This window comes from Lepidochelys kempii, chromosome 19, assembly GCF_965140265.1.
Source record: "Lepidochelys kempii isolate rLepKem1 chromosome 19, rLepKem1.hap2, whole genome shotgun sequence".
Taxonomy (NCBI): Eukaryota; Metazoa; Chordata; order Testudines; family Cheloniidae; genus Lepidochelys; species Lepidochelys kempii.
In genome coordinates, this window is record NC_133274.1 from 2768689 (window position 1) to 2782359 (window position 13671).

Here is a 13671-nt window from a genome sequence, read left to right on the forward strand (position 1 = left end):
GATTTTAGGAAAAGGCATGTGAGCTCTAACACCATGTCTGCAATGGCTTCAGAAAGTAAAAATGTGTAGCCAGGTGACAAACGGATGAGAGTCAATGGCTCTAGCAAAAGTGGAGGCCACTCACTTGAAATCAGAAAATGGCACATGCCTGTGTCAGTGGTGAATTCTGCCTCAGTTGTGTTTAACAATGAACATATTTTTAAAACAAAAACTAAATTTATGCAAATCCATTAGACTACCCCAAATATCTGCAGATCCCACGCCAGTCTGCTGCAAGAGTGTTACTTTTTGCAGTTTTGAGGGTAGGCAAGATGGCCTCTCCCCTCTCCTCCTACAGCTAAATGCAAGAAGTTGGGGGAAAACATCCCACATGGTTGCTATTTTACTCTATCACTTGTCCTGTTGGTCAGCAATTCTCTTGGGTAATTAACTAGCATGAATGGAACACCGTTCCAAGGAACGGATATAGTGGGGTGGAGAAGCAAGGGGTGAACTTTCAACCAAGAATGTGTGGACACTTGACTCACCTTTTACATGATGGACTATAGTCACTATGTGCTGAGCAAATAATTCAGAAGGACTTCGCTGAGACTGAGCTGACTGTATATGGTGGAAAATGGAGCGGAACTCCTGCTCTTTTTTGTTGCTGTGTACTAAGTCACGACATAGCTTCCGCTCCTGCGCCAATAAACCACTTGGACTAGAAAAGAACACATATTTTAAAAATATAACCATCATAAAACCACGCTAAACAGAAGCAGCTTTCAAACTGCAAGTTGACAACCTTCAAAGCAATAAACTGGACTTATTCCAGCTACTGCATTTCATATACTACTAGAAAGTCCTCTGTAATACAATTTTCAATGGTTCTGTGTTTGCCCCCTTATATGGCTTCTGAATTACAGGTTCCTCTTTTCTGCAAGGTTCATCACAAACTTCCTTATTTATAGCCAGATCTTGTTACAATATGCAGATGATGGGCTGTCTGATTCAGCCTTATATAGGAAGAGATACATTTTACCTTCCCCCTCCCACCCCCAACATCTGGGGCTAGATTTTAATCTCAGAAGCAGTAGAGAGAACTGGATAGGACCAGGCCCAGAAGCTCATCTCAGCCATCATTTATCTGATGCCCAGGGGTGTTAAATATCCCAAAACCAGTGGAGGCAACCACAGAAGATGGAAGAAGGATCTTCAAAGCCCTGAAAAGGTTGGGTAAGACCTTAATATTGCCCTAGAATAAATCTAAGGAAAGCTGAATCTGTTAATAATAAATGTGCCTCACCACAGTGGGCCATCAGACCCACACAGAGGATGAGAGAGTAGCATTAACAAAAGGTTGCTCAGAAACAGGAGAGCTAACTGTCCAGTATTGCTCAACCAGCATCCCAGTTCTTGTATGTAAGTCAAACCCTTCCCAGCACATCATGGATCCCACCCAGCCCTACATCCCTGGGGAAGAATAGCAGCCACCATCACCCTGCTGCAACACAGAGAAGACTGATTTAAACAGAAGTGATTTAAAGCACCGAGCAGGAACTTTAAACTTTGATTTTAATCTTGTTTTACATTTGTACTTTAGTATAACCTTTCTTTAGGAAAATAACTCACCAATGAGAATGGACATTTAAAACATGTTGATCTACCATTAAATGTAGCCTTGACACTAAATTTGGTACCATTTGCGAACCAGGAGGATACGCTGTATCTATACACATTTATTTAAGCAATTATATAGCATTACTTACTTTTGTTCAGATTCTTACATTATTACATTATAAAATGGTGACTGATGCATTTCTTACACACTAGATGCTAATTTTTTTACGTGTGATTTGTATCAAGCTGCATTCAGATGAAAACTGAAATTCAATTAAAAATGCAGAAAAACAGCATTTTAGAATTTTTTGATTAAATAAAGCTCCCTTAAATGTGCCAGATACATAAGAAAAACTGACTGACTAAGCAAAGGAAGTCTGAATTGCAGTGAGTGAATGGACTGCTTATGGTCACAATGGGCCAGATTTTCAAAAGGTATCTAAAGATGCAGATAAGTGTCTAGTGGGATTACAAAAGCATGGGAGTTAAGCACCTGACTCCCACTGAAGTTAATGAGAGTTAGGTACTGTGGGTGCTTAAATGCTTTTGTAAACCCAGTAGGCACCTACATATCTTTGAAACTCTGGCCCCATGTTCTTCATGTTCTTAGAACTAGTAGATCTTATTCTCTCCCACTCAGTTATTATTCATAGACAAGAAGAGGAAAACAAGCTTTCCTACTTTTTTGGCTCTTAATGGATTTTTCATCTTTGAATGAACTAGTCCAACAGAAGACAATCACCTCGCTACACCTGCTAGCTACACTGAATAATTAATTAAAGTAAATGCTTTCTGGCCCAACAGAAACTGAAAGCACTCGCTGAAAGCATTCTCTCCAGACTAAAAATAATGAAAATATAGATCCTTAATGCAGTACACAACATTGTTTCCCCCCAATTCTGTATAAAAAAGCAACACCCTGATTGAGTTGGGGATTTGTCCTGTGTTGAGCAGGGGGTTGGATTAGATGACCTCCTGAGGTCCCTTCCAACCCTGATATTCTATGAACTCATTAAAACTGAAGAGGCTCACTGATGCAGTATTTATTTACATTATTTTAACAGATTATGGTAAATCTAGGCCTTAACATAGGTTATCATAATTTCAAATTTAATTTTAAACTGATTTTTAAAAAGAAAAGTGTATTTAATATAAAGTCTGATTTTTTTAAAGTGAGGGTCTTTCATCCGCTTTGCTGCAGCAGAATATAATCCACCATCTCCACAGCACACATCCCATGTATAGAATTGCTTCAGTAAAAAGCAAATCCTGTGGCTCAGAAAAGACTGTTTTTTAAAGCACATCCAAACTGCATTATAACGCTGTAATGGTAATTCTGATCACTTATTGTTTGCATGTTCAAAGTGCTGTTCAGATATTAATCCCTAAAACCCATGTTGCATGTCCTCACATGTGACTCACATGCCATTAGCAGCCATCTTAGTTCCTTTCTCTTCATTCCTGCTGAGTTTTAGCACTCCCTCCAGTGTTCCACAGAGCAAACTGACATTTATTGACTAGTTTCAGAGTAGCAGCCGTGTTAGTCTGTATCCGCAAAAAGAAAAGGAGTACTTGTGGCACCTTAGAGAATAACAAATTTATTTGAGCATAACCATTGCATTTGAGCATAAGCATTGCATCCGATGAAGTGAGCTGTAGCTCACAAAAGCTTATGCTCAAATAAATTTGTTAGTCTCTAAGGTGCCACAAATATTCCTTTTCTATTTATTGACTAGTAGCTCTTCCCTTTAGCAGAACTAACTTTATTGAGCATCCCCTAGTGGTCTCCTGAAGCACCAGAGCCTTACAGAAAATTTTAAGTGGCTTTTGGGGCTTCTAGGAGGATTTCACTAGCAATGTTACCATACATTGAGAAGAGAACAAAGTGCCTTGCAAACATACATTTTTTAAGCTGTAACGCTGACATTGCAACATTCTGAGTAGCTCTGGACAGTGGAGAGCAGAATTTGATTACTTTTGAACACGGAATGGTGTGGCTTGAATGAAGGACTGGGATCCAGAATCTCCCAAGTTCTAAACTAGTGTCTTTGCACTGACTTCCTGGGTAGCTCAGGGAAAGTCACTCAAACTTTAAGCTTCACTTTCTCCATCTGCAAAATGGGAATAACATGATTCACCTTCCAGACAGGAGAGTCATATTGGTGTGTTAACATTTAGAGATTCATGTGCTCTCTGTGACAAATGACGTGTTGGTAGCTGATTGTACAATATTCTTTATTTAACCTGCCTATGTTTTAGAGAGATCCACAAGGGGTTGGGGGGTGGGGGAGAAGGGGAAATAGGCTAGTGAAGCCACTACCTAGATTTAACTTAAAGGCAAATCCTTACCGTGCAAGATCTTCATCAAAGGAATCCATTCGGACATTGACCTGGGCCTCCCGGGTAATGGAAAAGGAGGATTTGCCAGTGGCTAAACCATCTCCTCTGGTTCCTGGCTTCTCCCGACTCTCAGAGGCCTTTCTCAGAGGTGGTGATGTACTTTTTTCCTGACTTGCTTTGTAAGCAGTTACTCTAAAATTCTTTTCAGGAACAAACCCCCTGTGACCAACTTCTGCTCTCTTGGATGCTAGCTTGTCTTCCTTTTTAGATCTTTCAGAATAGGGATCCTCCTCCATTTCCTCAGCTTTCCTTTGCTTCTCCTTTGCAGATGGTAAGAACACTATGCCTTCCCATTTACCTGGCCTATCCTCATCCTGAATTTTGCTGGAGGTTGCTACCACTTTAGACATGAATTTGGGCTCATCATCAAACTCCGAATCCTTTCGGCCCTTTGCCTTGTCTTTCTTATCCTGTTCATCCATCTCGTCTTTGCCATAATGACCTTCCTTGTGGAACTCTGCCATCTTCAGCTTCTCAAAGTCATCTCGAAACTTATAGCGTTTAGGAGACTGGCTACTGCGATAAGGCTTTTCAGGGTCAGTTTTGGAGGTGTACAGGTCTGATTTCATCTTTCCATCTCCTAAACCCAATTCAGAGAAGCCTCCCTTCTCTTTCATTTTTTCCTTTTCAACATTTGTTAGTTTCTGTTCCTTGTCTTTCCCATTCTCAGTCTTCTGTTCTTCCAAATACCTATTTAAAAAACAAACAAACAAACACACACACACACACACACATACACACACACATTTAAGCAATTCTCTTATTAAAGTATAGACAAGAGTCTTTAATTCCTAAAATTCAAAGCAAGCAAACAAGTCTTAAAAATTCCAAGACATAAAAACATAGAAGTCTCTCTCTGGTCCCTGATAAATAAGGTAAAATGTAAAGCTACCCAAATGTTTACTTTAGAAGACATGAATATGGTCTTAATATATTCAGCAAACGTGCTGGAAGATGGGTATGCAAAATGGATGATGTGAGGTTCAAGAGCAAAGTGGAACAGCAAAAAGCTCTTCTTGAGCAAATAAAAAGAGAACCAACTTACCTATATTTTCTAAGGAAAATATTAAGGTCTTACCCAATCTGTTTAGTCACTTACAAACCTGGTTCAGAAGAATTAACACATCAAAACTTTCAACTTGGACTGTTCTGCTTTAAACAACACACTGGAAATAAATGCCTCAAAAGCTACGTCACATTTTGGATGCAAGTTTCCTAGGAAAGCTAAACATTTCATATACTGTAAACACAAATAAAAGCAAAAATAAAAAGGTTAATGGGAAAAAGATTTCTTCTCTTGGGAGGACAGACAGGCACTTTATTCTAGAACTGGGAATGACAATCCCCCAAACCAATTTAAAGTTTAACACATGCTGGTGAAAGATTATCAGCACATATTTCAATGTGATAGTGGTGGGTTAAGTCTAAAGCACCTCACACTATTTTAAAAGTCAAGAGTGGAGCAAGACCTAGTTCTGCTATCATCATCATCAGAGGTCTTTGATAATTAATAGAACTTGCTCCAAATAATCTTAAATTAACAGAGAGAAATGAAAATGATTAACGAGCATTTGAGAACACAATAGTACCTTTTGAGTGAGGAGGTCCTTTAAAATGAAATTAATTAGAGGGACACTTGTCAGGGGCTTTGGGCTGCTGACTGGACCATATCAGAAAGATACTCCTATACTGAAGATCTTTTTTTTCCTGATTCCAATCATACATAAAATGTATCCCAATGCATGTGCACCCTGGCTCTCACCGTGTTTGTATTGGTTTGTTTCTATTAGGATACACAGTTAGTTGTGTGTTTAAGTTTTTTAAACAAAATTTTTCCCTTTGCAAACCTATAACATTTGCTGGAGTCCAAGAGCCACAAGCCTACTCACTCTGGGATAGATTTCAAGAGGGAATCAATATTTTGTCTGTTAAATTTGACAGTGCCCAAAAGCAAGCAAACAAGCCTTCTGCAAGTGAAGGTTTCAGTTGCATCGCACCTCTTCCCCCAAAATCAGCAAGTCTGGCATCAGCAGCACCAACCGAATTTTTGATGCTCCAACATCCATTTAAAATTGAGAAATGCCCCAAAATAAGTAATTAACCATATGTGAGCTAGGGAATATACAACCACAAATATATATGTTATATGTAGTGATTCAGGAATGTGACAATTTTTAGACTAATAAAAAAAATCTAATTTCTGGAAAACTCCTTGAGCACTTAAAAAATTTATAAAAATAACCTTCAAGTTTAAAAGGGAATTCTGAGGTATCTATGTCATCTTTACAACACTAACAAAGTTATGATGTTAAGAAAACAAAACTAGAGAACTACTTCCTATAATGCAGAATCAGGCCTACGACTCAATGAGAGTTACACACACCTCCTCAATTCCCCCACCCCAGAGTACCCGGCACGTGAATTGAACACAAAGGAAAAATGCACAACTTGCCTCTTTGAGAAGGCTGCCCCACCAGGAGTTGCTGCTTCCTCCTTCTGCGAGGCACCATAAATTGAACCGATTGTCGTGGGACTTTTACACACAGGACTCTTCCTCGTTGGGCTCAATCCTGATGAACCATGGTCAAACGGACCCTGATGTGAGCCTGTCTGAAATGAGGCACTGCTTTGTAAAACAGACCCCAGCTGTGAGGGGTTTGACAGTGGAGGACTGGGCTTCTGCAATGGACTTGGCCGAGGAGAACGGCGCCTCACCACAACAGACTGGAGAGGGCTTTTTAGCGCAGGACTGCGCTCTCTTGGGCTAAGCTCAGGCACGGCAGATGCTCTTGACACTGAACTTGTGCTGTAAGTGCTCATGTCTTGCCATGGCTTTGACCCCTCAGACACCTTGACATCTTGAGCAGCTCCTCCCGAAAACAGCGGATCCTTCGAATCATCACCTTGATTATCTCCTGCAGCCTGTGATGCCCGGGTGTCCTTGGAAGAGGATTTTTTTTCCTTTATGGACCTACGCTTAGAAGACTCAACTCGGCTGTGGTTCGAGGAAGACCGGGAAGATGAAGACCTCCTTGACCTATCAGAAGATGACTTATCAGAGTTTCTAGAATGGCTTCTTGATCTTGGTGATGGAGACCTTCTCTTCGGCGATCGAGAGCGGGAACGCCCCCTACGAGGGCTGTAGGCTTGGCGATAATTTTGCCAATTTGACCTGTAATTTCCATAGCCTCCTCGGTTATACTGGCCCCATGGATAAAATCCTCGGTTCCGTCCACGGAAATAATATGGTCTCCTATACCCTCTGTTATGACCTCTGAAATCCCGACTCTGATACACTCTTGGGTGGTTCCTTTCTCTGTTGTGAGACGGAGAATATGATCTTGAACGGGACCTAGAACTAAAAAAGAAAACAGTATTTGGAAACCTCTCTCTCTCAGTGCAGCCTTCTGTTTGAAAAAGAGTTTTAAATGTTATTTTACTGGTTGTATGTAGGGGTCACAGTCCCTTAAGTGATTTTTCCTTTGCTCATGCGAACACTATACCTTTTCTCCCAGTGAACACTGTTGCCCCATCCACACACAATCCCTGGCAGTAATTTCACGACATCTGAACTACAGCTGGACAGGAAATCAACCTCCTTAGAATCACGGCTGAGACCATGATAGGGATACATTTGTTCTGACTATCCTCGGACTAATGTGGCTGGTACCCACCTTCAGAAATCCAAGTGGCAATCTCCAATGTCCAGTCTTCACAGTTCAAAGAGTGCCAAGGCTAACTCTAATCCTTGGTCTCCGGCAGGGTGGGAATGCATTTCTACCCCATAAGGCCAGCGCTGTCTCTTGTAACAGACTGAACTCTCCCTTCTTTGCAGCCCCTAAATATCTCATATGCTTTTAATTTAAACAGGATTTCAAAAAGAAAACTCTTTCCTTGCCAGAGAAATTAAATGAACTTCAACACTTGTAAGTGAAAATGGTAGCACTGAAGAGAAAAACCAAGGACTGACTTCTCTATATTTCTAATCTCAAACCATACATGAATTGCTGCTGTTCTTAATCTTGATCTCCATCAAGTAAAATAAAGACAGAGCATCAAGAAAAGATTGCCGAAGGCATTTAACGTATCCGTAGCCTGATGCCACATGATGGCACTGTTTATCAACACACATCAGCTTGCTTTTCAAGGGGTAGATATAAGCATGCAGGTTATGAATGGAAGAAGGAAGAGAACGGAATTTAGGACTAAATGGGAGCGTTCATATCTGGGGTTATAGATTTAAAGAACACAACATTTCAGGGGATATGTAAGTGCTGATCAGAGGTGGAGAAATAAAAGGTGTTTTTCCAATATAATTGGATTCCCCTTAGTTTTATCATGTATTTAAAAACCTGCAGTAGTTGCAGTTTTAAAAGTAGTATCATGGCTCAGGATTAATCAGGTTAATGTACTTTATGAATATTGGACAACTGCAAAGTTGTACTGACAGGGAAAGGTATTAGCAACTATGTTCTCGTAAAATATGAAGAAAAAACTCCAACACTACACAGGGTTAAAAATCCCTGCAGCAAATCTCACTCACTGCTTATGATGATGGATATTTACTGCAAACATTAAAACACTTTTCTTACTGTATTAATAAAGTTCCAGTTATCTAAAGAGTTGACTAACTCTGGCAGTAACAGTATTTAGGTATCTTATCCTGACGGGCATTAGCTTCTACATCTCTCTCCCCAAAATATTAGTAAACTGTACATAACACTTTGCCACTGAAGTTTCTAAAGCTTAAAATTAATTCTCACTTTTTAATTGGGTTAAAATGAGGTTCTCTTTTGTCCAATTATCAAATACACTAATGTTTAACAGCCAATGGCTTATGTTACAGCTGTAGTAACATCTGGTGTAAATCTGTGTCAATATAAATTGCTTCATCATCTCCTGATAGAATTTGTCCTCCTTTATTCAAAACAAGAAAACAGTGCAACTTACCTTAGATACTTTCTCATTCGAAAACAGTTATCAACACAAGAAAGAAGGAAAGAGACATGCAGAGGCAGGCAGTGAAAATGAACGGATTAAGAGCAGTTCTCCGAAAGCACTAAGCAGAATTCACATGCTCCCGTCCCCAGACGCCTACTGCATTTGTTACCAATTACTAGTGAGGGACCTGTTGGATGCTGCTTCCAAAATCCATTGTGTCATTTTATTGAGGCATAGAACATGAAAATCTCACTCCAAAATCTGCAGAGACTGTTCACAAGAAATTATTTAAAAAGGATGCAGTATGCAAAATACATGTGCCAGAAGTGATAATTATTTTGGACTGCATGGCTAGCCAGTTAATTTAATATACATTGTTCTCAAGTTCTGGCCATTCCACTCTTTTTACAACGGTCAAAAATGAAAAGAAACAGCAACATACTTGACCCTACAAACAAAAGTTAAGTACACAAGACTAACCGGAAGCAAACATGCAGAAAGAGCACAGAATACAAGTCAAAAAACCAAGGGACATGGAAAGCAAAATGATGTCCCCAATTTTTTTTTCTGAAACACAGATTAATTTTCTAGTCTCTTCTCCCTAAGATATTGCACTACACCTACCTCAGTGAGTATGTGAAAGCCTTGCAAGAAGATGACTTGTCTATATTAACCCTCTCCATTCCAATTTTCTTAACAATTTATTACCACCACCCAAGTTGTTTCAGCAGCAACACAAGACAAGAGAGATTTGCCCTGTTCGATTTAATGCATCTGGATTTCCATTTATCATAGTTTCTTCAATGTTGGCCAGATCCTCCAAAGCTATACTGCACCCTTTCTAATACTTCGGTTTCCCTGCAAAAGAACTCAGTTCCACTTGGGTCTCCATCTCTGCTTTGGTTTTGTCCTGGCCTTCTCCTCTTTCTGATTGTATTTTTATTATGTTTCTGTATCTTAAAAAATCCCTTTTAATAATTAACAGTTGCATACGTTTACAAGCCTAGCAATGTTCAGAATCTTAACAATGCATTTAAGATTCAAGAAAAAGCAGACGAACATCATAACATATATCCCAACTGGTATAGAGGGTTTTTTGTTTTGTTTTTTTAAGTGAAGATCATTACCAAATGGTGGTGGCCTTGCAAGATATAAAAAGCCTTAACTAGTCATGTAGGATACTGGGTGATAGAAATCCATGCTTTCTTTTTATTTAGTCTTAAATTGGTCCAGTCAGAAGTAATTCAGAGATGCAGCAACTATCATGCACACTGAGGATTTCTCACCATAGATCTCAGCAGTGAGATTAACTAATTTACATGATCTGCCCATAGTTACCATTGCAGAATTCAGTTATTGATTCCCCTCATGCTAGACCACCACCACCCCCCTTTCCCATCAGAGGCTTAGACTGACATTCTGGAAGAGACCCTCCTGAACTCAACTCTAAGAAATGCATGACTTTTCCTAAAGACCTTTTTTAAAGCAGTTATCAATAAAGTTGGGGGCGGGGGGATAGAGAGAGAAGAGAACAGAGAAGCTAACAAATGAAAAGAAGGAGCACATTTCGCTGTGGAATCTCTCAGCTGTCTTTCCCATTTGTCAGTTCTGACAAGGAATGATGCCAAAAATGTCAACACTCTCTGATTTCAGGCCCTTAAATCATTAAAGTGAATAATTTACAAAAAAATTGATCAAGAACAACTTAGGTCTGTTAAGAGGTTTAAAATGAAGCCGTAAGAACAGATGTTATCTACTGCATAACAAAATAAAATTTATTCTTTCCTCCATTTAATCTGGGTCAACATTCCTTCACTAACAGCACAGTGTTCCGAGGAACATCATCTACATATATCAGAAACAGACGGGAATGTTACATTAAAATGATCAGCGATTACTAAAGAGTGCAGAACAATGCAAGACACGCCTGTTGTAGGACACACTATCAATAGCATATTGCAAGACAGAACAGAGAGCAAACAAAATCAGTAACCCAAGACACAGAACACTTAAGCTACTCTAGAAACTAACAAAAGGGTTTTCACAGGAGGGCTTGTTAGTGCAGCCACCATCTGAGCAGAACAGAGGGAGAAGAAACACTCTTTGAAATCAAAGGGTGCAATCAAGCCGCATGCATTACCTGAGCCTGCGTTTTCTTGATCGCGAGACAGAACGGGAGCGTGAACGGGATTTGGAGAAGGATCGGGAGCGTGATCTCGATCCAGATCTTGAACGAGACGAGCGGGATCCAGATTTTGATTTGTTAGTTTTCGACATCTTTGAAAGCTCCTTTCAGTTACACCTGGTTGATATATGGGGGAAGGAAAATAAAAAACAAGTCAGTGAATAGTTCTAACTGCTTGGTTAGCTTCTCTCTCTGGCAGTTTTGATAGTTCCAGAGACTCATACAGTTGCTGCTGAATCATGAAACCTTTTAATTCCTCTTTGCAAAAAGAAAAACTCTGGAGTGCAAAATTTTTTTAAAAAGAAGCAACGTAGCACAGAAACAGGAAGCAGAAGGAGGCCTCTGTGCTTTTTCAAGCATCCTTTTGCTCCAGATAAGTGAGTTAATTTCACCCCGTCATTACCAATAATTATGGTGTCTGTTTAAAAAAAAAAAAAAAAAGTGAATTAGCTCAGGTTTTCCATAAAGCTTTCTTCTGCTTTACATTTTCGAAAGGAAAAGCAGAGTAAGATGCCACCAGTAAAATAATCATCCTCCAAGATATCCTAATTTCACTCCTTTAGACGCAGATCTGTTCAACCATGAAATGAAGTTCTGGACATCTTACAAGCCTCACTGCTCCAAGTGTGGTTCATGCAGTCCTAGAATCAGTTACAAGAGTGCAACACTCACTGATGAGCCCAGCTGCAGTCCTTCTCAGTATTCACCCAGTGTTTCAAGTACTGACAATAAAGAAGACTATCCCAAAGCATTAAAGGACTTGAAAGAACCACTCGATTATACAGACACTTTATTAAAAAAACGTGAATTTACCTGTGCTAGTTTCAGGAATATACCCGAGAAAAGCCAGACCAACCTCTTTGAAAGAGACCTTAATGCCTACACAATTGTTTCATTTATACCACTACCCAATCCCTACCAGACATACAACCAATAATGAAGAGCCATTGGAAAACGACATGTTGAAGGAAAACTTGTTGGGTAGTCTTGCTGTGGTTTTCCAATGGCTCTTCATTATTGGGTCCTTCCTCAAGATTTGGCTAAAATATAGGTAACAGATATAAAACATCTTAGATTAGGAGAGTAATTTCACGAAATTTATTAAAAATTTGGAACAAATAAACCATGTAAAATTCAGATGTGATATTTTGTATTTAGAACTGATGAACTATTCTTCTTTATCAGTATCTAATTAAGTCACAAAGTCTTGATACGCATTTTTCAGGGCCCAGATATAGATCTTAAGAAGTCTAATCATGCAGGTTATAAATGCCCTCCCTTGCGTACTCATTTCCAAAGAGTACTAGGCATAATTCTAGCGTACCAGTCAGGGTCTACTGCCATTTCTACTTCATAGCTCCAAAGCAGCAGCAGCGAGTCTCATTCCTCACTTTGTTCAGCGACAAAGCAAATCTTTAGAACTCAAATTCTACAGTGCTGCAAAGAATCCACCAACTTTCACTGCTACTGGCTTCAACAAAACTTTCCCACTCAAAGTGAAAATGCTCCAGCCTCTCAGTTACTGAAGGAAAGGAAGAAAGTGCTGTTCCTCAGCGTAAACTCTCTTTATTCATTCCAAGATAGTACTTACTGGGGTGAAAGAAGGGTTAAATGCTAATGCATTTGGATTTCTAAGGGGTCTTCACTGGCAGCGCTTTAACGTGGCTTGTGTAGCCGCGGCATAGTGCTGGGACAGAGGTCTCCCAGCACTCTTTAAAAAAACCACCACCACAAAAAAAACAACCCACCACCTCCACGAGAGGAATAGCTCCCAGCGCTGGTGCACTGTCTACACTGGCACTTTACAGCGCTGAAACTTGCAGCATTCGGGGGGTGGGAGGGTTCCACACCCCTGAGCAAACAAGTTCCAGCACTGTAAAGTTCTAGTGTAGACAAGCCCTAAGGAGTCGACATTAGTGCTTGGCGTAAAGCAATTAAATTTTACCTCCAAATGACAGAGCAAAACTGAAAAGAACAAATGCTCCCAGTTTTAGCAAGAAAGCTAGATGGTATTCAATTCATCAAGCCCTAAACTTCACTGGATAATAGAACCAGCACCAAATTATTTAGCATGTAACAGGACATTAAGAAAAGGAGGACTTGTGGCACCTTAGAGACTAACCAATTTATTTGAACATGAGCTTTCATGAGCATATGCATATCCGATGAAGCGAGCTGTAGCTCACGAAAGCTCATGCTCAAATAAATCAGTTAGTCTCTAAGGTGCCACAAGTACTCCTTTTCTTTTTGCGAATACAGACTAACACGGCTGTTACTCTGAAACCTAACAGGACATTGATTCTCAACTGGTGAAATGCAGACCCCATTAAGAAGCAGAACCTTAATGGGAGCACGACTGGAAAAAGGTACCAAAATGGGATGTGTAATGCAACTTCTGCCTGAAACATGAGCAGAAATTTTGGATCGGTTTCAACACATACTCCTGCCTCTTTGGTTTTCCTCAATTCTTTTCCCACTTGCCTTCCACACCCTACTTTAGAATTCTGATGTATTAAGAGGTTTTAGAGCAGGGGCCTAAGAGAACA

At 39.9% G+C, this 13671-nt stretch overlaps 1 protein-coding gene across 5 annotated transcripts in view; it reads right to left on the bottom strand.

Annotated features, from left to right (window-relative positions):
- Positions 1-13671, bottom strand: part of THRAP3 (thyroid hormone receptor associated protein 3) — a 72109-nt gene that overhangs the window by 11206 nt on the left and 47232 nt on the right. For all 5 annotated transcript variants that reach the window (XM_073317341.1, XM_073317340.1, XM_073317337.1 and 2 more), the window contains 4 exons: positions 11081-11242; positions 6452-7357; positions 3949-4689; positions 528-700 (listed from right to left, as the gene is read on the bottom strand). In XM_073317341.1, the coding sequence (XP_073173442.1) occupies positions 528-700; positions 3949-4689; positions 6452-7357; positions 11081-11217 (1957 nt within the window). In that variant the 5' untranslated portion in view covers positions 11218-11242. The remainder of the gene's footprint in view (positions 1-527; positions 701-3948; positions 4690-6451; positions 7358-11080; positions 11243-13671) is intronic.